Source organism: Bos taurus, chromosome 23 (assembly GCF_002263795.3).
Source record: "Bos taurus isolate L1 Dominette 01449 registration number 42190680 breed Hereford chromosome 23, ARS-UCD2.0, whole genome shotgun sequence".
NCBI lineage: Eukaryota > Metazoa > Chordata > Mammalia > Artiodactyla > Bovidae > Bos > Bos taurus.
This window is the reverse complement of record NC_037350.1, coordinates 3,658,424-3,682,998: the sequence shown is the minus strand read 5'-3', so window position 1 is coordinate 3,682,998 and position 24,575 is coordinate 3,658,424. Positions and strand designations below refer to the sequence as shown.

Sequence of the window (24,575 nt, the reverse complement as noted above, 5' to 3'; positions counted from 1 at the left end):
CTGGGACTTCAGAGTTAGAAGATGCAAGCTGTTACACACAGAATGAATAAACAACCAAGTTCTGCTGTACAGCACACTCAACCCTACTCAACATCCATTCCATAATGAAAAAGAACAGAAAAAACCAATATGTACACCTTTATGTATCCGTGAGTCACTCTGCCGTATGCTAGAAATTACCCAGTGTATGCTTCAATTCAAACTGAGGCTCTGTGACAACCTGGAGGGGTGGGTGGTCAGGGGATGGGAGGGAGGCACAGGAGGAGAGGATGCATGTGTACCTATGGCTGACCCATGCTGACGTTCGGCAGAAACCAACACAATACAGCAATGATCCTCAATTAACAACAAATAAAAACTAAGATGGATAACAACAAAGTCCTACTGTGTATCACAGGGAAGTATATTCAGTATCCTGTGATAAACCCTAATGGACAAGAATATGAAAAAGTGTACCTATATAACTGAGTCACTTTGCTGTATAGCAGAAATTAACACAACATTGTTAACTCAACTATACTTCAATAAAATAACTTTTTAAAAAGCCAAAAAAAAAGGTACAGAAAATGCCAAGTAGCAAGATGATAAGATGGGCCTTCCTGGACAAGAATCCTTATGGGCTCTTCTAAGCAGGCCTGCTGCTAGCTGGCATGACATCGGAGCCTCAGCTGGAAATGGGGGTCACTGACAAGAAGATGAGCTGAGCCAGAGGGGCCACACACGGGGACACAGATGGCAGAAAGGGGTAGGCGGGCACTGCAACAGGCACAGAGGCCTCCCCACCGGATCCCAGCACACGTGGCTTGCACGGCCACTCTGTGGGCCCTGCCTGCACTGTCGGCGGCTTTCCAGCACCTCCCAGACAACCCTCCAGCTCACCCAACTTACAGGCCGCACTGCCTGCAACTGGCAAAGTATCTAACTAATGTGTTAGAGTAAAATGCAAGTTCCACAAAAACGCCAATTTGTTTTCCTTAGAGCTGCTCTATTTCCTGGGCCTACCACAGGACCTAGCTTGTAATATGGACCTGGTAACTACTTGCCAAATGAATTATCAGTATAGAAAATTGTATTCCTATCTTGGGGTGGGTGATGATCATTCCTCAATAGATAATACTATACGTCAACTCTTTCATAGATAATACCAATGCTTTAATATTCGGCTTGAAGGTGTCAAGAGGACAATAAACTCATTTAACTAAGGAAGGAAAGCTTCAGCTGGAGATTAAGGGAAAACAAGGTTTGGGGTGCTGAGTCATTATACTATATAAATGTAACAGTCCAAGTGAATGAATAGTTAAACAGAATATAGGAAAACACAATAAAAGCAAATATCAAAATAGGAGTTGAGAAAACACTACAGGCACAGTATGGAAAATAATTCTGAAAGATGTAGAGGCTGCCAAACTCCCCAGACTTTGGCCCATGCCAGCATATGTCTGTGCTATATAGTATGAATGAGTACATTAAAGAAGAGCAAACAAAAAATGCACGATCACCTCTTCTAAAAGTCCCCTTTCAGCAAAAAGCCCAAACATTTTCTGACAGTTTCCACACTAGCTAATTGCTTCTATAGAACAATACTCAATATAAAAAGTCAATTACACACAGAGAATTATAGGAGTTCCCCAAATCATGGGGACAAATACATACGATTTTTCATAATTTTTAAAAGGCATTAATGTACCTAATAAGTCAACAGAAACACTGCAAGTTAGTGAAAACAGAATTCTGCCGTATGATCCTGCTTCTTTTCTATACCACTTTCCAAGTTACTATTTCTAGGAATAGCTGTAGATATGTTTTACTACTTACCAAAAAAGAAAAAAAGAGGGGGAGGAAAACGGCTACATTTTTAATTCCAGGAACTTGTCTGGTACATAAGGATTCAGGGAAAAGTTTTGTTCTCGCCCACAGCTAGTTTTCAGTGGAGAAGGCACCACTCCAGTACTCTTGCCTGGCAAATCCCATGGACGGAGAAGCCTGGTAGGGCTAAGGACTGAGTGACTTCACTTTCGCTCTTTACTTTCATGCATTGGAGAAGGAAATGGCAACCCACTCCAGTATTCTTGCCTGGCAAATCCCAGGGACGGCGGAGCCTGGTGGACTGCCGTCTATGGGGTCGCACAGAGTCGGACATGACTGAAGCGACTTAGCAGTAGCATAGCTAGTTTTCAGGGCAAAAAACAACAAAACTAATAAAAGCGTTCCAGTAAAGTGTCTTAACCTCTCGTCTTGGTTTGAAAGGAATGGATTTCAGGGTTGTCTATCAGCATAGTTCTGGCTGAGTCTAGTAATTTTCAAAAGTGCTTCTCAATATTCACTAAGGGTTAAAAAAAAAAACAAAAAACTACTAAAGAATCTATATACTCTAAGAGTTTAATTACTTTCTACAAATAAACTACAAAATCCTTTATAGTAAGCAAACACTCTGTTAAGCTCTCAAACTAGCACACCATTCAATGCAAGGAAAGGGCATGGCTAATTAGATCAATTATTTCATAGACTGATAGCATCCAAAAGCCTTATCTCTCAGTAACAAAATACCTAGGAAGAGAGACTCTCCCTAAGGCTAACCCTCAAGCATACACACACAAGAGAAGCTTAAAATAAAGTAAAATTACCTCTGAGGCAAAGTTTACCAGAAGAGCTTAGGAAAAGGATCAAAATAGCTGAACTTCAATCTAAGTGGGAAGAAAAAAATTACAGGCTTGACAACCGACGTCTCCCTCTGACAAGGCTGCACCCTTCACGCGCTCACTTCACTCAGCACTTAGCAAAAGGGAAGGCGGGCTTCGTGGACTGCAGAAGGCAGCACAACCGCTTTTCCCCGCATGCAGAGCTGCAGAGAGAACACTTTGAGCATGTGTACAGAGTCCTCAGCTTGAGGAGAGCACTTCTCAGACCACAACAATGGAACACTGTGTTTGCTCCTTCCTAAGCCCCTTCAAGCTTAATAAATCCCATATAACTGCCCTTAAGTGGCAGGACCTTAAACCACAATTTGTGGAGAAGCCTAAGCTTAACATGAATTCACAGTGGAGGGGGGGCATGCAAATGAAGGGAACGGCCACCATCCTACCACCAGGAGCAGGAACGCAAACAGCTGGCAGTGATCATGCTCCTCAGGAACCATCCCTAATTAGCTTGCAGTGATCGATGGATCAATGTCTGCCATCTGGCTGGGTACCAGTCAACCACCCCTTGCCCCCCGCCCACTGCACCCCAGCCAGAGACAGGACAGGACTGACCATGGTCAGAGACACCAGTGACCACTTGATGGCAAATTTCCCATCCCTATTAATTACCTGAGCAGAGTGAAAGCCATTACAGACAGGGTCCAAGGTTCCTGCATGGGCCCCTGTTTTCCGGGGAGCGGCTTGCTTTCTTACTGCTCTGAATTGTGAGGAGCACGGCTCACAGACCGCCTCCATCTCCTGGACAGAAAGAGGAGCCTCCACATCCTCTTGGGATGCTACGTTGGATTCTTCTGAATCGTACTGTGTCAATAACGTCAGATTTTCCACTAAACCCGTGCCACCCCAATCTATGACATTTCCCCCCAGATCTGTGCAAGAGACAGCCAGCTCCTCGGGAGAGTCTCCCACAAATTCCCTCCTTTGGGCAGTGGTTTGGAATTCTCCTGATCCGTAGGTTCTTCCTTCTTCTCTGGGGTTAGAAATGCACTTGCTTTCTCCCTCTCTTGGCAGAATGAATGAACCACCCTTAAGAGCGCTCTCTCTGACATCATCCTGCAGGCAGCTGTTTTCACCACGGATTTCCCTTTGACCATGGACAGGTTTCGTTTCCTCTGGTGGAGAAGCATCATGTAAAATCATCTTGAAGTTGTCATCAAGGTGGGTGCTTCTGCATGAAAGCAAGGGCATCTTCTGTTCGCTGATGGAATTAACAGAAAAAAAGGGTCTGTATTGCTCTGCGGTGTGAGCATCTTCCACAGAAGACAGGCTTCTGATTTGGGACGGGTCTCCGGGGAAAAGGCGCTGCTTTTCCTCCCTCTCCGCCGGAGGGCCGCACAAGCCAGAGTCGTCCTCCTCCGACGGGAGAGAGCTAGTAGCCCCTCTGCACTTGCCAGCCTTGGCAACAGCATCTGACAGATCAGCAGGTTCAACAAAAGAGCTTTCACTTTTGTTTGCATAATCCACGAAATTGGCCGGGACGAACATTCGCCATGACCGTCTATGCTCTTTCTTTTCCGCATGGGATTTGGCTTTGGGTAAGCCTGTGCTCCGGATGACGTCGCTATTGAGTTTGAGGGCATCAAAGATCATCTTTTCATCGAGCCTGTGGGCTTCACGGCCTCTCAGCTCGAACGCACTGGAAGAAGCAAGGGGACCGTTGGAGCACAAAGAGCTGACATCCAGTGTTCTGTGACTGTAGGGTAAAGTCCGGTCTGTGAAGTGCCTGGAAGACAGGCTGCCCTTGGAACCCGAGTCAATCTGCTCATTCAGCCTAACCGTGTCATAGATGGAGCGCTGGGGGACATAGCAGTCCTCAATGTTGAGATCCTCCTCCTCCTCACCTTTTCCTACGCAAGGGGGATTCTGACGTAAACAGTCTGGTCTGCTCAGCGGCTTCCCCATTGCGGAGCCCGTTACAACAAACACTGCAGCTCTTGACGCAGAAAGTGGGAAGTAAGGCCAGGCATGTTCCAGAAAAGCACACTTCTGAACAGAACTATAAAGTGTCTCCAGCCCAAAGATGCATCTTAGATAACACACGTCATCACAGATGAGGGGCTGAAGGCCAGCAGCAGGGCACCAGTCCACGTGCAATCCTCCCTTTACCTGGTTGTGTGAGAATGATTCTCAAAAATAAAGTGCATCCAATAACAGAGAACTGAAGTCTCCTCCCCAGCCCCTGGAAGTTCCCTTTCACATACTCCAAAACACAGAAAAAAGAAAACAAATAATACACTTATCAGTGGCTCAAACACTCAGAACATTCCATTGTCGGTCCATTTCCCTTTTTATTCTAATTCTGCATCTGAGATTTCCAGATTACAATTTCCCCAGGAGCAAGCATCTTTATCCACTGAGTGTCAATTTCAGTAGAGGTCTGGTTAATTGTAATCCACTTAAACACAGCTTGCAAAACTCCATCTCTTATAAATAAACCAAGGTTCAGAAATTTAAAAACACTTGGAGACTTGAGACCACAGACTATTCCGATGAAGGCACAGATCAAGTCTTCAGAGAAAAATAAGTCTAACACACTGTAAGAAAGTTCAAATTTTCTTTTACTCTTTTTGGGAGTAGCTATAAATAATCCTGATTCGAAAGGCAGGCTCTTCCCATATTAAGCGTCTTCGAGGCTATTCAGAATTATCCAAAGAGGAAAAAAATAGGCTTTTGGAAGGCCAGGCCGGCACAGTCTAGCAACCGTTCGAAGTAAATAGACAGCATGGTGTAGTATAAACTCCATTCAGAGAAAAAAAAAAAAAAGTCATTTTCAAAGAGTCTTATCTGATCTTCCTTAAGACAGCTGATTCCACCTGAGGCCACCGCAGTGGAGAGCAGCCCCGCACTTCCTCCGAGGCTGGGCAGCCGCGCGGCGGGGCGGCGGGCGGGCGGGCGGGCGTCCCGAGCCTGGGCGCTCCGGGGGCGCATCTGCCGCGCGCCCCTCGCCGAGGCCCGGGGCCCGCTCCGCCGCTACGCGCTCCCGAGACCCGGCTCGGCGGGCATGTGCCCCGGACTCCGGCCCCGGCCGGCCGGGCGCCCGCAAGTCTTTCAGGGGGAGGTGCCCAGAGGCGGGCGGCGGGAGGCAACCGCCCGGCGGTGACATCAGCGCAAACCAGACCCGGCCCGGGGGCGCGCAGCGGGCGCGGGGGCGCGACCGGCCGGCGGGGCGGGGGCCACCTCCGCGCGGACAGCGGGGCCCCGCGGGAACCGCGCCCCACCCTACCCCGCAGAGAGAAACGGGGAGTCGGGCTAACCCGCCCACCGGGAACCACTCTAGGGGCGCTGCTGCGGCGGACTCGCAGCCCTTCGAGGTCCGCGATGTAGAGCGCGCATCACTTTCAAGTCGGATCTCCTGTCGTTCTTTTTAAAAGCCCAAGTTCAAGTCGAACTGTTCTCCGGAGGAAACCACTCCTTAGGGTATGGAGCCCTGGGCACCGTGGACGTGGATATGAGCCGTTACTAATAACTATGCATGCCTCTCGAGGTTACTGCAAGGCTTGGGCTAAGATCAAGGGCGGTTAAGCGACTCTGGATATTTCATTAACAAAATCACAGCCAGGGAGTTTTATCCACTGAACAAACACTCTTTAAATAATACTGTTTGAAAATTAACTCAGCAAGCCAAATCTTAGCCTTTGGCGGGGGGAGAAAATTTCACAGTTTCATTTAAATAAACTAAGATCTATCCATTCTTTATTTTATGAAATAAGCAATCATGCCAGAATAGCAGATAGAGGGCAGATTTTCTTTCCTCAAACTCACAAAATAATCTTTCAAACATAAATAAAACTGTGCTGGCCCCAAGTGAAGACAGGTCTAGTAAAAACAACAGTAAACTTCTCTGATAACTTAACAGAAGAGATGTGGGAGGGGCCTTTTGTACCTTTCGTAAGAAAATGATTCCAAAATGATTTTTTATAAAAGTAAGAACTGAATCTTTTTTTAAAAAAAATCTATCCATAACCAGAACTCTATAGGCAACATACCCATTCACTTATTACATGTAACTCGTATTAAGTTGGAAAAAATATATACATAGCCAACTATAAGGGATAATATACATAATAAACTACCCTACCCATCAACATAATAATATCAAAGCCCACTCTTCACGGTCAAGAAGTGAAATATCTCAGCAAGCACTTGATTCTATCTGAGCACACAGGCTGTTCTGCTGCCTGGATAATAAGACAAAGAAAACCCGCCCACAGTTACCATGTTTGAACAATGAGTCGGGCACCAGGCCACAATCAGCAGAGATGGAGGGACGGACTGACTGCCAGCTGCCACGGCCTTCCTTACGCAAGTAGCTCCTGGGAAGCTACTCACTCGTGGCTACGTGGATAAGAAAGTTTCCACAAAGTGTGGACCAGAGTTGCTCACAGAACTTTTCCTAAGAAACAACGGCCCTCCTTCCAGCCCCCGTAGGCTCTAACTCTAAATCATGAACTCAGTTCTAATCTGGTCTTCCAGCTCTCTGTAAAGCTAAAGACAGCAACCCTGCATTTGAAATGAAGAGTACACTTTTAAAGCTACACAAATAATTCATTCATAATTTCAGCCATTCATCAAACAGGCTCCACTATCTGCCAAGCAGCACAGGAAACCCTGGCAAAGTGCAGGTGCCCAGAGAGGCAGGACCCTCGCCCCGTGTGACTGACAGTGAGGTGGAGAGGGTGGATGAGAAAGTGTGTGGGACACAGCCGGGAAGCAGGAAGTGCGATGGAGAAATCTCCTCTGATGGATTATATTTAACAGTGCACCATTTATTTAATAACTGAGTTCCTATTTTATTAAGCTGATTTCAACTAACTCTACAAAAGATGATCCTGGTACATTAGTGTTCCATTTGATATTTGTACTCTTAACATTATATTGGTATTGATGACAACAACTTGTATATTTATCTTTGTTACCTGAAATCAGATTCCAAAGATCTATCTGGGTAACTTAAGAGAACTCATATTTAGAGCAGGACCCGACTGGTTGATCATTTCTTCCTAAATTCGAGTTATACAGCTACTTTTCAATGCGATGCTCTCTAAAGTTAGTATTAATAAAATCAAAATGTATTGAACTGTGTTAAATATGTTTACCATTATACATATAAGAAATATACAATGAATAAATGAGCAAAGCTCTTCCGAAAAGCAGTCAAAAGTATTCAGAAATCACAATGTTAAACTGGTCTCGAAAGGCAAGTCTACACAGCCTACTTGATGTGATCCAGTTAAAATACTTTGTAAAGGTAGATAATTTTGGAAAAGTACACAAACACTAGTTGAATTATAAGCAAGAAATATTTTATATTTCTAAAATTAAAAAAGAAAGTTTCTGAAGAATCTTACCACAAAGTATCATACAATGATCCATGTCTTAGAAAAGATAAAAGGCCAATTTTATCAACTGAAACATGGAGTTTTTAGAGCTGAAAGGCTAGAAATATTAGGAAATTCAAGTGTAGTAAGTGGACAACGTTTGTGAGTAAATGCAATATTATCCATAAAAGCTGATGAACTTATCTTCCTGGCCCAGTAGCTCCTGAAATATGAATTAGAAGCCAGACAAGAGATGTGTGGGGTGTTTTAAGTACAAACCTAGGCCTTAGAGACAACAATTTCTATTATTCTTTCTAAAACAGATATGCTTTTTGCTAAGGAAAACTGAAAGCATCTTAGGTTCTCAGGTTTTAAAGTGATAAACTTCTTTTCATGCATGGATAAAGGATCTTCAAGAATAGTCATCAGATGAATGTGAGTGTGCGTGCATGCTAAGTTGCTTCAGCTGTGTCTGACTCTTCCTTTGCGACTCTGTGGACTGTAGCCCACCAGACTCCTCTATCCGTGGGATTCTCCAGGCAAGAATACTGCAGTGGGCTGCCATGCCTTCCTCCAGGCGTCTCCTGTTGCTCCTGCATTGCAGGCAGATTCTTACTGCTAAGTCACCGGGGAAACTCCATTAGATGACTACGCAGTAACTATTTATTTCAGTTTAACACACTTTACATTTGAAGGAAAGAAGGGTATTCAGACCCCATGACCAAAGCAAACAAGTAATGAAACTTATCAGACTGACTGGTCTTGATGGATATTTATCTTGAACATTGGGTAGGGCCTTTAAACGTGCACTCCTTAGCTTCCTGTGAGTTATCTTCACAGCATTTACCAACTGAGGCTATTTTTTAATGAATGAATAGAGATCTAGATGAATGTTTAAAAAACATTAACTCATCAGATTTTCTTATCAAGAAACCTACATCATTTCATAACAACAAAGCAAATTCCTCTCTCTCTCTGTTCCCATCTCTCACACACATGGACACCCATACCTTTAAGCAACTTCCCACGTGAGTAAAATAAATTATGTAGGTCTCCTTTTATCTAAGGAAGGCCCTTGATAATGACAAGAGATGCTACAGCCTGGCATTTTTCAGGGGTGGGGAGTGGGAACCACTTTAAGATACAAATTTATCCAGATAACAATAAACCACCAAAAAGTCCCCTGGTATGAAATCACTGGCTGGAACTGTGTTGAGAATGACCCACTTTGACTCCTTGACCTTTCTTTTGTAATTGAAGTGTAGTTGATTTACAATGTTTACAATACTGTGTTAGTTCCCGGTGAATAGCCATCTACACACACACACACACACACACACACACACACATAATCTATTACAAGATATTGAATATAGGTCCCTGGTGTCCAGTAGGTCCTTGTTGTCTATCTGTTTTATATCTTGTAGTATATATCTGGCTAATCCCAAACTCCTAATTTATCCCTCACTCCCCTTTCTCTGCTGGTCACTGTAAGTTTGTTTTCTGTGTTTAACTCCTGGGTCTTCAGTGAAGCCACAGGAGTTAAGAGGTCACAGGACACCCAGAGCATGGCATCAGTTAGAAGCAGACATGGAAAGAGAGCCCGCAGGCCATGCTCCCAGGAGCAAAGCCTTTCAAAGCATGAAGGCCCACCTGCTCCGCTGGCGTGCGTGGTGGAACCCTGCCCCACGGCAGCACCATCCCCGCAGCATGGCGTGGCCTCTGCGTCCGTGGGCCTTCTCGCTTGCCAGCACAGCTGAGATTTCTTCTTCCTAGCATCCTAAAGCCACTCTGACACAGCTGACTGAATAAACGGGACCAGCTGATACAGCCCATGCATCAAGGGGTAGTTTCTACAGTGGAAATAGTCACCTTTAAATATACCAGAGGAAGGTGCTGTGAAATCTGCCTACTAATACAGGTTTATTAACAAAAATCCAGGCAAGTAAGACTATTTCCCCCATGAAAAACCACTTCTGAGAAAGCTTTACTGCATTTCCTCCTGTTCTCAACAAAACAGAGAACAATCTGCCATTGATCTCAAATGGAACAATATGGAGCACTTAAAAACCACTATTAAAGCATTCTTTGGACAGTTTACTTTTATCTTGGAAAATATGGTGACATTACAGAGGTTGTTTCAGGATCATTTAATAAATATCTTAATAGGATACTTGGAAAGTGATTTTTTTTTTAGCAGTACTATTTACAAATAGGATCAAATAACCCGGCTGCGCCAGCTTCATGGCACCTGTCATTTTAGGTCCCCCAGCATTCATAGGAGGATGCTGGGTGCCCACTGCCTTCCCCTGTGCCCAAGAACATTCATCACGGCACAGTTACATGTGTTCTGGTTTTTGTATCCGGTTTCAACTTGGCTGTCAGGGAAATTAAAATGGAGGAAGTCTTCAGGCTCTAGAAGCAAGAGCCAGCCTCTGACCTGCCTCCGACCCTGGCTTCCACGCCTGCCCTAGAAGCACAGCAAGTCACACAGCACCGTAGATAAGAAAGGATATGTCCTGGAATCTCTTAAGCCCCTGAGGGCCTGGCCAATCCCCTACGGTGTAAGAAGTCTTCTGACTCACAAGGTGAAACAAGCAGCACTGTAAAAACTAAACCAGAGACAGACTTGCGTGTGCAAGCACGATGACATCACTTGCAGCCTGTGATTACAAGCAGGAGTCCACAAAACTGCAATTTGAAGTCTTGCCCATGGGGTGGACACACTGCTCGGGACCCTTTCCCAACTGGGATTCCAGACTGCTGTCAACAAGGGACTTTCCAGCACTGTTTAATCTGGATGTAGGTGGTTGGCTCAATTTGGTGATGTATATGCTATTACTTCCTTCTTGGGCTCCAAAATCACTGCAGACGGTTACTGCAGCATGAAATTAAAAGACACTTGCTCCTTGGTAGAAAAGCTGTGACCAACCTAGACAGTATATTAAAAAGCAGAGACATTACTTTGCTGACAAAGGTCGGTACAGTCAAAGCTATGGTTTTTCCAACAGTCAAGTAAGGATGTGAGAGTTGGACCATAAAGAGGGCTGAGCGCTGAAGAAATGCTTCAAACTGTGGTGTTGGAAAAGACTCTTGAGAGTCCCTTGGACTGCAAGGAGATCAAACCAGTTAATCCTAAAGGAAATCAACCCTGAATATTCATTGGAAGGACTGATGCTGAAGCTGATGCTCCAATACTTTGGTCACCTGATGCTGGCAAAGACTGAAGGCAGGAGGAGAAGGGGACAAAAGAGGATGAGATGGTTGGATGGCATCACTGACTCAATGGACACGAGTTTGAGCACACTCCGGGATATGGTGGAGGACAGGGAAGCCTGGCATGCTGCGGGCCATGGGGTCACAGAGACTCGGACACAACTGAGTGACTGAACAACAGCATTGTTCCTATTTCTTTTCTTTTAATGACTGTACCTCAAGATTAAGTCAAATAATCTAGAAAAAAATGAAACTTTTTTTGTGTGTAACAAGTGGTTTCTTTTGTTAATGAGTTCTTCAAACCTGAAACTTAAGTACTGGCTTAAAAATTCTCTGCCTTAAGAAATTTTTGGTTCAGAGAGACGAATACCAGTGATTTGTTCATTTGTGGGAACAAACAGTGACAACTGGGGCAGCCACAGAGTGGCCGGAAAAACCAGCAACAGGTTGTGGGTGAGGCTTTCTACCGTGGCCCAGATGGAGCTGGGGAAGGTCATTATTTAGCTGGAATGTGACTGCATGTGTTCGCTAAAACATCACGTTTCTTTGCTCTTCACCGAGATTAAATCAATTCAGTGTGCTTATAATAATTACTTCACAATGATCAGAAGATCTGATTGGCTGTTGGTGACATCATAGGAAGGCCGGTGTATATTCCTTGTGTAGAATTGGTAGGTCTTTGAAACACAGTAAAAACATGAAAACCTTAATATTCTATTTGATAATGGAGTTTTGATTTGAAGACAATCTTGAGCTGAGAATCTTCAACAGGAGACAGTGATAGGGAACTCCAAAGGGACTTTTTCTTTTTGTCTGGGAATGTATGATAGTGTACACAGAATTTAATGCAATAACTTATGGAAGCATAAGTAGAAAAATGGTACTTTGGGTTATCAATAGTAATAGAAAATACATCAGTCTTTAGACATTTTAGTCCAATGACTACTATTTAGAAATAGGAAAATGATTCAAATTATTTTAAAACATAGCTGAAGTAACCCAAAAGGTAGTACCAATCTCTTTTCAGCAACCTGGAATACTTTCACTGACAGTGAATTAGCACTCTTGGTTCTGAACAATTTTTATTTTCAATCGTTACATTTGGGTTGTATTAAATATGAATTAACTTTATCCTTTCAAGGATATTAACAGCTATTTCTAAGGTTAAATTTTAGGGGGGAAAAGAATGGAACCCTAAAACTCTGTCTCACCTAGCTTATATAATCCATTATGCTCCTAGTGAATATAAGGCATCCTTACTGAGCAACTGGGTAATAGCTATGAAGCTTCAGAACAACTCAGAGGGCAGCCTATTCTATACCATGAAAAACTGTTGAAAGATTTTGCCCCTGACATTAGGTTAAACTAAAGCTCCCTGGTAGAATAATGACAAATTGCATTTTATTCCAAAGTCTATAATGAAAATAGGTCCCGCACTGTGGTGCTTTTCTGTTTCATTTTTAGAAATTATAACATAGCAAACTACTAGTTTTTTTTTTTAACTCAATACACATTATTCCAATGAAGACAATTTTTAAATCTTCCTAAAATATTATGTTAAAACTCACGTTCAACCACGTATTCCAAGTTGCTGAAAAGAGATTGGTACTACCTTTTGGGTTACGTTAGCTATGTTTTAAAAGAATTTGAATCATTTTCCTATTTTTAAATATTAGTCATTGGACTAAGCTTAATGCCCAGCAAAAGTTAGATCGAGATCTGAATTAATTTACAACTATGATCAAGAAAGATATAATTACCAGGACAAGGAAATGTTTGGTTCCCTTTCAGAAGCAGTGGTGCTGGAGGTTAACTGTTCTCATCATTAGCCTCATCACCGTATCTACGGATCTGTTTCGACAACTATAGTACCTAACATATTCTTTAAGTGCTCCTGGTGTTCTGGATTAAGACAAATAATGATTGATTGACAGATGAATGGCTAAAACAGATGTGATACATATACAAAATGGAATACTCAGCCATAAGAAAGAACATGGATGGACATAAAGACTGTCATACTGAGTGAAGTAAGTCAGATAGAGAAAAATGTCAAATGATAAACCTAAAAAAAAAAAGACAAATGCACCTATTTACAAAACAGAGACTCACAGACAGAGAAACAAGTTTATGGTTTCCCAAGGGAAAAGGTGGGGTAGGGATAAACTAGGAAGTTGGGATTAACAGATATACACACTGCTGCTGCTGCTGCTGCTGCTGCTGCTAAGTCGCTTCAATCGTGTCCAACTCCGTGCGACCCCATAGACGGCAGCCCACCAGGCTCCCCCGTCCTTGGGATTCTCCACGCAAGAACACTCGAGTGGGTACTATATATAAAACAGATAACCAACAAGGACCTACTGTACAGCACAGGGAACTATACTGAAGATTCTTAAATAACCAATAAGGGAAATGAATCTGAAAATTTTTATATATATGTATATGGGGGAGAGAGGGATTATATATATATATGTATACACACACACACATAACTGAATCCTGGCTGTACACCTAAAACTAACATGATATTGTAAATCAACCATACTTCAATATTAAAAAATCAGGAAAACAAACATAAATGACAACAATGGATGGTTATTCAAGGCACCCAAATCAGTCTAGAGCAAAGATGATTTGAAAGTTTCCCCGAAAAAAATGTAAGATGTGCAATGTGATGAATAAAGTTGACCAAAACACTGCACTATATTCACAAAACATCCAGGCTCTCTCTAACAACTTAACACCTACGTGACCCTGGGAATGTCACTTCCCCTCCCTCGTCTCAGCTTTCTTACAATAAGATGCAAATAATAATAGGACCCAACTCTCAAGACTGTCAACTGGATTAAAGACAGTCTAGTGTTTGCTCAGTCGTGTCCAACTCTTTTCAACCCCATGGACTGCAGATGGTAGCCATGAAATTAAAAGATGCTTACTCCTTGGAAGGAAAGTTATGACCAACCTAGACAGCATATTCAAAAGCAGAGACATTACTTTACGGAACAAAGGTCCATCTCATCAAGGCTATGGTTTTTCCAGTGGTCATGCATGGATGTGAGAGTTGGACTATAAAGAAAGCTGAGCACCGAAGAATTGATGCTTATGAACTGTGGTGTTGGAGAAGACTCTTGAGAGTCCCTTGGACTGCAAGGAGATCCACCAGTCCATCCTGAACGAGATCAGTCCTGAATGTTCATTGGAAGGACTGATGTTGAAGCTGAAACTCCAATACTTTGGCCACGTGATGCCAAGAGCTAACTCACTTGAAAAGACCCTGCTGATGTGAAGTATTGAAGGCAGGAGCAGAAGGGGACAACAGAGGATAAAATGGTTGGATGGCATCACCGACTCAATGGACATGAGTCTGAGTAAGCTCTGGGAGTTGGTGATGGACAGGGAGGCCTGGCGTGCTGCAGTCCATGGGCTTACAAAGAGTCAGACACGACTGAGTGACTGAACTGAACTGGACTGTAGCCCACCAGGTTTTTTCGTCCATGGCGTTTTCCAGGCAAGAATACTGGAATGGGTTGCAATTTCCTTCTCCAAGTGTTATGCTTGACACACAGAAAGTGAAAGAAAGTGAAGTCGCTCAGTCGTGTCCGACTCTTTGCGACCCCATGGACTGTAGCCTATCAGGCTCCTCCGTCCATGGGATTTTCCAGGCAAGAGTGCTGGAATGGATTGCCATTTCCTTCTCCAGGGGATCTTCCCGACCCAGGAATCCAACCCGGGTCTCCCACATTGCAGGCAGACGCTTTACCATCTGAGCCACCAGGGAAGCCCACAATAAATGTTAATCGTTGCAATGGTTATTTTTCAGAACATGCACATGTAACACACACACAGAAAACAGAATGAGTGACTGTGTAAGCCACTGTCTTTATTCACCATACATTCCTGTTCTTTTTTACCCATGGCACTGGTATACCAAAGGCAGATAACTGTCTCCTTGGAAACTTTTATTTCAATCACTGGGTTTCAAGACACTGAAGCTATGTCATGATATTATTATTACTCAATTTCGTTAAAAGCAGTCAACTCCCTCCAAAGTAATCAGAAAACAAATACAGCATGTCAAGTGGCTTATTTCAGAAGACATGATCCCTTTGTTTTTCTTCACAGTCAAATAAAACAATCTCTGTATACATGAATGGTAACGATGCTTATTTAGTGCTTTTCAGTTTGCAAAATACTTTCAAAGAAATAGTGATTTTTTTTCTTACAAATAGTTGAAGTAGTGAAAAGAGACGGAGAAGGCAATGGCACCCCACTCTGGTACTCTTGCCTGGAGAATCCCATGGACGGAGGAGCCTGGTGGGCCATAGTCCATGGGGTCGCTAAGAGTCGGACACGACTGAGCAACTTCACTTTCACTTTTCACTTTCATGCATTGGAGAAGGAAATGGCAACCCACTCCAGTGTTCTTGCCTGGGAATCCCAGGGACAGGGGAGCCTGGTGGGCTGCCATCTATGGGGTCGCACAGAGTCGGACACGACTGAGCAACTTCACTTTCACTTTTCACTTTCATGCATTGGAGAAGGAAATGGCAACCCACTCCAGTGTTCTTGCCTGGGAATCCCAGGGACGGGGGAGCCTGGTGGGCTGCCATCTATGGGGTCACACAGAGTCGGACACGACTGAAGTGACTTAGCAGCAGCAGTGAAAAGAGATGAGGCCTACTCTTTTTTTTTCTACACAAAGTCACAGAACATCTAGGGAAATGGTACCACTTCATGAAGGCAGTGAACAGAGCCAACTTGCATCAGTGCAAAGACCATCTGATCACTGTCATGTAAGCATCAAGCCTTGCTTGTTGGGCTCCACAAAAATTCCAGAGACTCACTCCTCAGAGCCTCCACCCAGTCTTCCAAGTTGCAATGGCCACAGAATTTTGTTTTTCTAATACAGAATTATCTTATATGAAACCTTTATTTTTCAAACCACAAGTATGACAGTGTGACAGAGAAATGAAGGGAGTTAAGTCAACAGTGAGGCCGCTCCTTCCACCTCCAGAATCAAGACCCAAATTCAGAACCACAGGTTTTTAAGCCCTGCAGGGACGGGGCTTCAAAGGCACTCCATAAACAGCAAATAATCATGTTAGTAACAGAGAAGAAAAAGAAGCTACTTTGAAGTTACTTTTTAAAATTCAGTCACCTAAAAACAATGTCATGAAAGAGAAGCAAAGGAAAGACATTGTCAAGTACAGTAGCAGAGAATTTTGAAGTCTATTTGATTTATATTCATTTCTCCTGGGAAATGATTTCTAGGTTTGCAAATTCTGTTTGTATTTGATCCTCTCTGATGTTTCACGGGCTGGCGGTGGGACTCAGCGTCACACAGGCCTTTACTGCAAAGCAGAATGAACCTCGTGGATGGTCCCCCAGCCACTCCACAGGCTCCCGTCAGTCCCAAGCAGCAAAGGCTGGGCAGCCAGGACCTTCCCTCTGTCCCCATCCAGATGGGATTCTGTGCACGACACCCTGAGCAAGGCCACATCACTGACCCGGACCCTGGCACTGACCTCACCACCTTCTCCCGCACCCCATCGTCAGGCATCACTGCCGCTGCTGGTGAGAAATGTGTACTCACTCCAAGTGTACAGCCCCACGTGTACTCAGCTCCACGTGTACTCGGCCCAAGTGTACAGCCCCACATGTACTCAGCCCCACGTGTACAGCCCCACATATGAAATGAAAGTCATTCAGTCGTGTCCAACTCTTTGTGACCCCTTGGACTATATGGTCTATGGAATTCTCCAGGCCAGAATACTGGAGTGGGTAGCCTTTCCCTTCTCCAGGGGATCTTCCCAACCCAGGGATCAAACCAGGCTCTCCTGCATTACAGGCAGATTCTTTACCAGCTGAGCCACAAGGGAAGCCCCACGTGTACTCAGTCCCAGGGCGCTCACAGTCCCATCAGAAATAATTTACTCGCAATCGTCTGGGGCATGAGCCCCAAATCTTAAGTTTTATAGACCCAGGATTACAAAAGGGAAACTCTGCTTTTAAAAGAAGGATTTGGGGGGAAAACTAAGCTAAAAAGGAGAAGAAGACCATGAAAAGGATAAGGGGAGGAAGAGACTGTAATTCACCATGAGAGAAAATGCGAGGACACAAACAGAAGAGCACACACTCGTGATGGGTGGATGCGCCGGTCTCTGTGGTCGAGTTGCGGGAGCCGTGAGCGACGTCAGAAACCGACGCCAGGCTTCCCTGGAGGCTCAGGGGTAAAGAATCAGCCTGCCAATGCAGGAGACAGGCTTCAGTCCCCAGCACAGGAGACCGCACACGCCATGGAGCAGCTAAGCCTGGGTGCCACGTTCCTCGGGCCTGTGCTCCAGAAGGCAGGGGTGCCCAGTGCTGGGCCCCGGAGCCTGCGTTCCGAAACCAGAGCAGCCACCACAACAGGACGCCCGCACACCACCTCTGGAGAGCAGCCCCGCAAGTAGGGAAAGCGCCCGCACGGCAACGAAGACCCAGCAGAGCCAAATGCAAATAAATGAAATTTAAAAAAATAGACACCAGCCTTCCAAGCACCCTGTGACTTCCTAGGTCATCTCAAGCCTTATCCCACAAGAGGCCAAAGCAGAAGCAGAAGGACCCACCTGCCCTGCCCAGATACCCGCTACACAGATGCTCATTTGAGCTCCAACACTGCCTGGTGATCCTACTTGAAGATGCTGCAAAACAGGCCACCTCCTTCTCTGTCAACCAGTCTTCTTTTTTTTAATGGAAGTTTTATTTTTTATTTTATTATCATTATTATTTTTGGTCACGCTGCAAGATATGTGGGATTTCAGTTCGACCAGGGATCGAACCTGTGCCCCCTGCAGCGGAAGCATAGAGTCTTAACCACTGGGCCACCAGGAAATCTCTATTCACATCTCTGAATAACCAAAACGCAGAATAAAAAGGAAGCACTCCCTACCTTGAACACATCGAGCTGTTGATTAATTGTTTCTGTTTCCATGCCAACGGGGCCTTGAGACTCCTCAAGCTCCTCAGCCTTCTGGAGCAGAGTAGAAAACTCCTGGAGTTTGCTATAGAATTCCTCAAGGCGCACAATGGTCCCTTCGACCTGCTCTTTCCTGGCTTGTGCACGGTCCCAGAGCTTGTTGCACTGTTTGCTTAAAGCCTCCAGGTCCCGCTTAATGCCGACGAGGTCGGGAGAGGCTTCCTCCGTGGCCAGCATCATCTTGCAGGTCTTATTGGCATTGGCGTTGTTTGCGATGAGCGCATCCAGCTTCTCCAGGAAGGCTCTGATGGCTTCCTTCTGCTTCTGCAGTGTCTCCGCGTCTCTCCCAACTGGGGCCATGCCATCCAGCTCATCATCAAACTCTGCGAACTGAGAAAACATCTCTCGGATGGTGTTCTGGAAATGGCCAATGCCCTGAAGCTTGGTTTCTAAGAACGAGCACTTGTCGTCCACCTGCTGGCTAAGGGAGTCGTGCTCCTGCGCTAAGGTCTCCGCTTGGAGCAGGATCTCGGAGGTGCCCTTGGAGTCAGAGGCCTCCGCCACGAGGTCCCGGGCAAGCCCCTGGGCCAGATCCACCTGCGACTTCAAGGTCTGGAGGGCTTTCTGCTGGGTCTGCAACACGGTCAGGGACTTGCTGCTGTGAGCCTGGGGCCCCAGGGAGTCGTGCACCGCGAGCTGGTCCTTTGCACCCTGAAGCTGGCGCTGAGCTTCTCTGGAAACTTCCTGGAACTCTTTAAACTTCTGGGCCATGTTCTCAAGGGAGAATTTCTTCCTGTGCACCTGCTCAGTGACCGTGTCCACCTTCCGGAGCAGGCACTCCCTCTCCTCTGCTACCACCTCCTGGTCCACCTCACAGACGCCGAGCAGGCTGCCAGCTGCACCACTCAGCTGCTCCACCAGCCCGAAATGCTGGTCCATCTCCTTCTGCAGAGCCTTCAGCCGGGCGAGGGCGTTCTCCGTCTCAGCGGGATCCAAGCTACACTTGATTTCCTCAAGGCTGCCTTGACATCTGTCTATCCACGGCCTGAGCGTGTCCACGTGCTCTTTATACTTGAGGGCTCTCTCCAGCGTGTCCTTCACCCTGTCTTCTCGGTCCTTCACCTGCTTCTGCAGTCCATCCCAGTTGGTTTTAATAGTGTTCAGCTGTAACTGCAAGGCTACTTTCTCAGACCCTTGGGTTTTTAGTAACAGGTTTTCACCTTCCGCAATGGTTTTCTCATAAAGGTGAGACTGGGCAGTCAGCGTTTTCCTGAAGTCTTTCTGATCTTTCACTAATGACTCCAAGACGTCAACTTTGGCAGATATCAGGGGAGACTTGTTTTGTTCTTCCTTCTTAGTATCCAGCCAAGCCTGGAAATCTCTAGACATTTGCTGAAATTGGTGAGAGCTGGCACAGGCTGATTGAAGGTGCTCGACATGGGTCTCTAAAAAGTGAAATCACAGACAGGTTTATTTTACATCAAAATGTTGAATGAACCTGTGAAAAGCTAAGGGAAAAACCACCAACTAGAAACACAGAGTAATCTAAATGCAAAGGCTACTAGCACTGACGTTATACACAAAGAGTGGGTGGGAGGGCAAGAGAAGGGCTCTACAAGAAGAAGAGGGAGCTTCGTGGCCAGATGCCACAGCCACCTCTGTCCCAGGGCAGAGACGTGACTACTGCTCAAAGCTCCAGGTGATGCTGATAAACAACCCACCCCTTATCAGTCGTGACCTTTCGACCTGTGTGATTTCCCCCGCTTTGGCTACACAGCATGCAGGATCTCAGTCCCTGGACTAGGGACTGAACCTGTGTCCCTGCCTCGGGAGCAAGGAACCTAACCCCTGAACCACCAGGGAAGTCCCATCTGTGCAATTTTTACCCATCACTTGGACAAAATAAGGCAGTCTGCGAGGACTACAGGGTTCTGGGTTTCAATCAGCCTGTTATGTGCTGCAGGGCCCGGGGCGAATGACTGAAGCCCAAGGTCTCATTTCCCCAAGTCTGAAGCAGCAACACTGACAGACGCTGTCTCGGGCGTGAGGGGACCCTGCATGCACTGAGCTGAACGCCAGTGATGGAACAGGGCTCCTGATGGAGTCATCACCACTGTGATTGTCACAGCTCGTATCTGCTACCCGCACCACATCAGAATCCAGGGACAAGCCTGAAATGGTTGCTCCCATCAGTAAACAAGTCCAATCCATTATTAACAAACATAAACCGGGTGAGGGTGTTTCTCTGCAAACGACACAAACAGACGCCCGTGCGCTCTCCTCTGCCCGGCCCCACTCGGCCCAGAAACACCACAGCAGGCGAGAGGGGAACGGGCAGGGCGGCTCTCTCCCACGTGTCTCTTGGGAACTAACTGCGGGCAAGAAAATGACACCAAACCTTTCTGGTAACTGTTCATCTCCTTTCCCGATAAAAACAAAACTGTGACGTAGCATGAACGTCTACACTTTTAAAAATCAATTTTTCTATTTTTTTTTACTATTTTCTTTAAAATGAAGCATAGGTGATTTACGAAGTTGTGTTAACTTCCGCTGTAGAGCAAAGTGATTCAGTTTTACATATACACACATTCTTTTTCATATTCCTTACTATTATGGTTTATCCCAGGACACTGAATACAGTTCCCTGGGCTGTACGGCAGGACTCTGTTGTTTACGCATTCTATGTTATATCCTATGATAAACCATAATGGAAAAGAATATTTAAAAAGAATGTGTATATGTGTGTGTGTGTGTGTGTGTGTGTGTGTAACTGAATCACAGGCTTCCTATGTAGCTCATGGGAATCCGCCTGCCAAGGCAGAAGACTTGGGAGACATGAGTTTGGTCGCTGGGTCAGGAAGATCCCCTGGAGGAGGGCATGGCAACCCACTCCAGTGTTCTTGCCAAGAAAATCCCAAGGACGGAGGAGCCTGGCAGGCTACCAGTCTGTGGGATCACAGAGTTGAAGACGACAGAGCACGCGTGCATAACTGAATCACTCTGCTGCACAATGCCAAAATTAACACAACACTGTGATTAAAAAAAACAAACAAAAAACAAAAAACACTGTGATTAACTAAACTTCAACAACAACAACAAAAATTTTTTCAAATAGTATGCATCTGCTAGCCTCAGACTCCCTCACCGTCACTCCCCTATCCCTCTCCCCTTGGCGGTCTCAAGTCTACTCTCGCTCTCTGTTCGTCTGTGAACACCAGTCGGGGGCACCTGAGATTTCCCGGGCCAGCTGTGCGGTGGCCTGCGCCCACACCGGATCCCCCGGCACCTGCACAGACCCCACCCCGCAGGCCGTGTGCACGGCAGCCAGGACCTGCGTTCCACGTGCCTGAGACTGCCTCTTCACACGTACTTCTCACTACGGGCAGGTCCTCTGTCCGGGCCCGATTTACCCGGCAGCTTGGCTTGTTCATGGATCCCTCTCTCTAGGACACACATGCACTCACAGAAGACACACACACCTGCTTTCTGCTCCAGATCCTTGAACGATTTCAAGACGCCTTCCAGCTGCCGGCTGAGCTCTGCTCTCAGATACTCTTCTCGGACCAGGGCCGCCAGGTCGTCGCCCAGGGCCTGCGCCGCGCTGATCCGCTTCCCCTCCTGCTCCACCGCCTGCTTCAGCTTCTGGGCCGTTTCCAGCTGCTGGCTCATGGCGTCGGGGTGTGCACTGCCGGCCACGCTGCTGCTGAGCTGATCGTCCAGGTCAGCCAGCTTCTCGGACAGGCTTCTCAGCAGGCTTTGATACTGGGTGCTTTTCCCAACGGCCTGGTCGATGCGGTCACACCGGTCCCTCAGCTGGCCGGTGAGGCTGTCCCATTTCTGGGTCACGGCCGCCAGCTGCTCCTTCACAGTCCCGTGGAGGGACGGGTGCTCCCCAGGTCTCTGCAGGATGCCCCGGCCGGCCGTGGTCAGCTGCTCGTACTGCGGCTTCCTGGTGTCGAACTCCTGCAGGAGAATCTGAGAGAAAGAGAGAGCGAGGGTAACTAAGCACACAGATGACTGGAGAACCAGTTACAGGAAACACGGCTTTATGCCTCTGCACAGAAATGATAGTTAATTGTCTAGCTTTTATTTTTGCTTTTGTTACCGCTTTCGTAGCTCTTATTTCAAAGGCAGTGCAGTTATCATAAACTAAACCCAAAGGGCAATGCTGCCTCACAGAGATAACACTTGGTCTAAAATAACATCCCCCAAAGTGGGGGGGGGAGAAATAAATAAATATTTTTGCTAGTCTGGGGAGAAGGAAGAGAAATTTATGCACAAGTTCTCACACACAAAGGGAAACACGGAGTTTAGACAAGTTCACATCACCCTAGCACCAAATGTGATTTTTCCTCCTTGTACTTTTCTTTTTACAGGAATTTTTGGAATGCTCTATAGCATTTTACACCAAAAAAAAAAAAAAATGCACAGTGATAACAGTATCAGGCTATACCGATTCACGGTGCATTGATTTACAAAGATTTCTTTTTAAACCCAAGATTGATGTGTAGACTTTTTTGTAAAGATTTAGCCAATAAATCACATCGTTCCAAGCGTGCAGGCTCACAGAGGCTTTCACTGTAAAATGGATAATCTCCAAATTGTCCTTTTAATGTAATATTTTGTCTATCTCTGGGAGACCATGGACAATTATTTCTTCTCAAATGTTTCTTTACCTCTTTTGCTTCCAGCCTATTCAGATGAAGAACGTACAAGCCTAGAACAGTATGTGACTCAGCTGCCTGGACTGATTTGTATTTTCAGAGCAGGGATCAGCCTCCCTGCATGAAAACCACCCCCCACACCGAAAGACACTCCCGAGACCCCAGCAGTGGTGCTCCTGCGACCACGGCTGACTCACATTTTATCAGTGTTTCCCCGTGTGGATTTATCTGCTCATAATCAGATGAGTCTAAGTAACCTTGTGGATTTCAAGGTTCCCTCTCTGCCTCCCTTCTTTCTTCTCCTCCCCAGCTCGGGGCTGTTTTGCATGACCTTTCTAAGTTTCATTATCTACTACCACAGTCAAAATGAATCAAACTCCAAAGGAGTCATTTCTAAACAAGATACTAGCTTCTCATAAAAATGCTATTGCTTATGCAATCACATTAATACTTCAAAGGAGGTCCTCTTTAACAGGGGTCTGTACAAACCACAATATGAACGAGACAGTCAAGGGACGTGACCATCCATGGGCCCCGTGGGCCACTCAGGGATGCTCCAGCGCTTTGCTCCTCTGGGGTCCCCATCAGCATCACACTAGCACCTCACGGGCGTGTGATGCATCACAGATGCCCGCCCAGGCAGGCAGAGCACACACTGTCCAACGCCAGCGTACTTCCCGTGAAAACGCCCCCTTGTTAAGTCACAGGCTCACCTGCACCTGCTGCCTCTGTGTGTTCAGCATGTTCGGGTCAACTGACAAGGGCCCGAGGACGCTGACCATCAGCTCTTTTTCCACGAGCCACTGCTTTAACTGGGCCTCCACCGTCTGGAACTGGGTTAGAGTATTTGAGGATTCTTCTAGCTTTTGTTGTCTATCAACTGTCAATTGATTGAGTTCTTGCCACTTAGAATCTAAAAAACAAAAACAAGATAAAGGATGCAACAGAGGTTTGGTTTTTGTACATTTAACACAACTATATCTTAATGAAGATTACATAACAACTCAAAAGGATCCCCAATGGCCATCATTCCACCCTCATGACTCTCCCTATATAGTTTATTAAAAAGCCTAACCTAAGGGTTCATTGCATTTAACAATACAAATTTTATGGTCCTGAGGGTTGTATGTCAGCTGAAGTATACGAAAAATGAATTTGAATCTGATTTTGGAAGACATCGTAAATTATGGGATACTCCTAAGAAACCTCACTCCTTCTAGAAGTCCTACAGAGTTTGTTTATTCACCTAGAACTGACCTACTAGAACAATGAACATATATCCTTTTCTTTAATAGCAAACCTTCAATGACCAATTCGAGGTAAGTGACCTCCAAGTACGTGTACCCACGGCCAACCATGCCCTTCTATGCAAACCAGCAGCCCGCTGCTTGGAAGTTACACTAAGAAATCTCACCAACCCTTTAAACTCAATGTTGGGGAAAAAAGAAAGCTATGATATTCCTATCTGAACGGGTAGATTTTTCCAGCTTTTAGATTTTTTTGAAGGTTCTTCTCTCACACATCGTGAGATGCAATAGTTCGATTTCTTTCATGACACTCCTACATCCTCAATCACCAAACCTTAAAGCCAGTTCTTCCACTACCAATACCCAAACGCCATGTGGGTCCCGACCCTGTTTCGCCCAGACCAGTGGTTCTCAAACTGGAGCTACGTCAGAGACCCCTGGAGTCTGCTCACACACGACTGGGGACTGAGGAC

The 24,575-nt window shown here is 45.7% G+C and overlaps 1 protein-coding gene across 29 annotated transcripts in view; it reads right to left on the bottom strand.

Annotated features, from left to right (window-relative positions):
- The window catches only part of DST (dystonin), a 514,523-nt gene that overhangs the window by 84,793 nt on the left and 405,155 nt on the right, over positions 1-24,575 (bottom strand). For all 29 annotated transcript variants that reach the window (XM_024983983.2, XM_024983991.2, XM_024983988.2 and 26 more), the window contains 3 exons: positions 23,569-23,768; positions 21,671-22,166; positions 18,165-19,636 (listed from right to left, as the gene is read on the bottom strand). In XM_024983983.2, the coding sequence (XP_024839751.1) occupies positions 18,165-19,636; positions 21,671-22,166; positions 23,569-23,768 (2,168 nt within the window). The remainder of the gene's footprint in view (positions 1-18,164; positions 19,637-21,670; positions 22,167-23,568; positions 23,769-24,575) is intronic.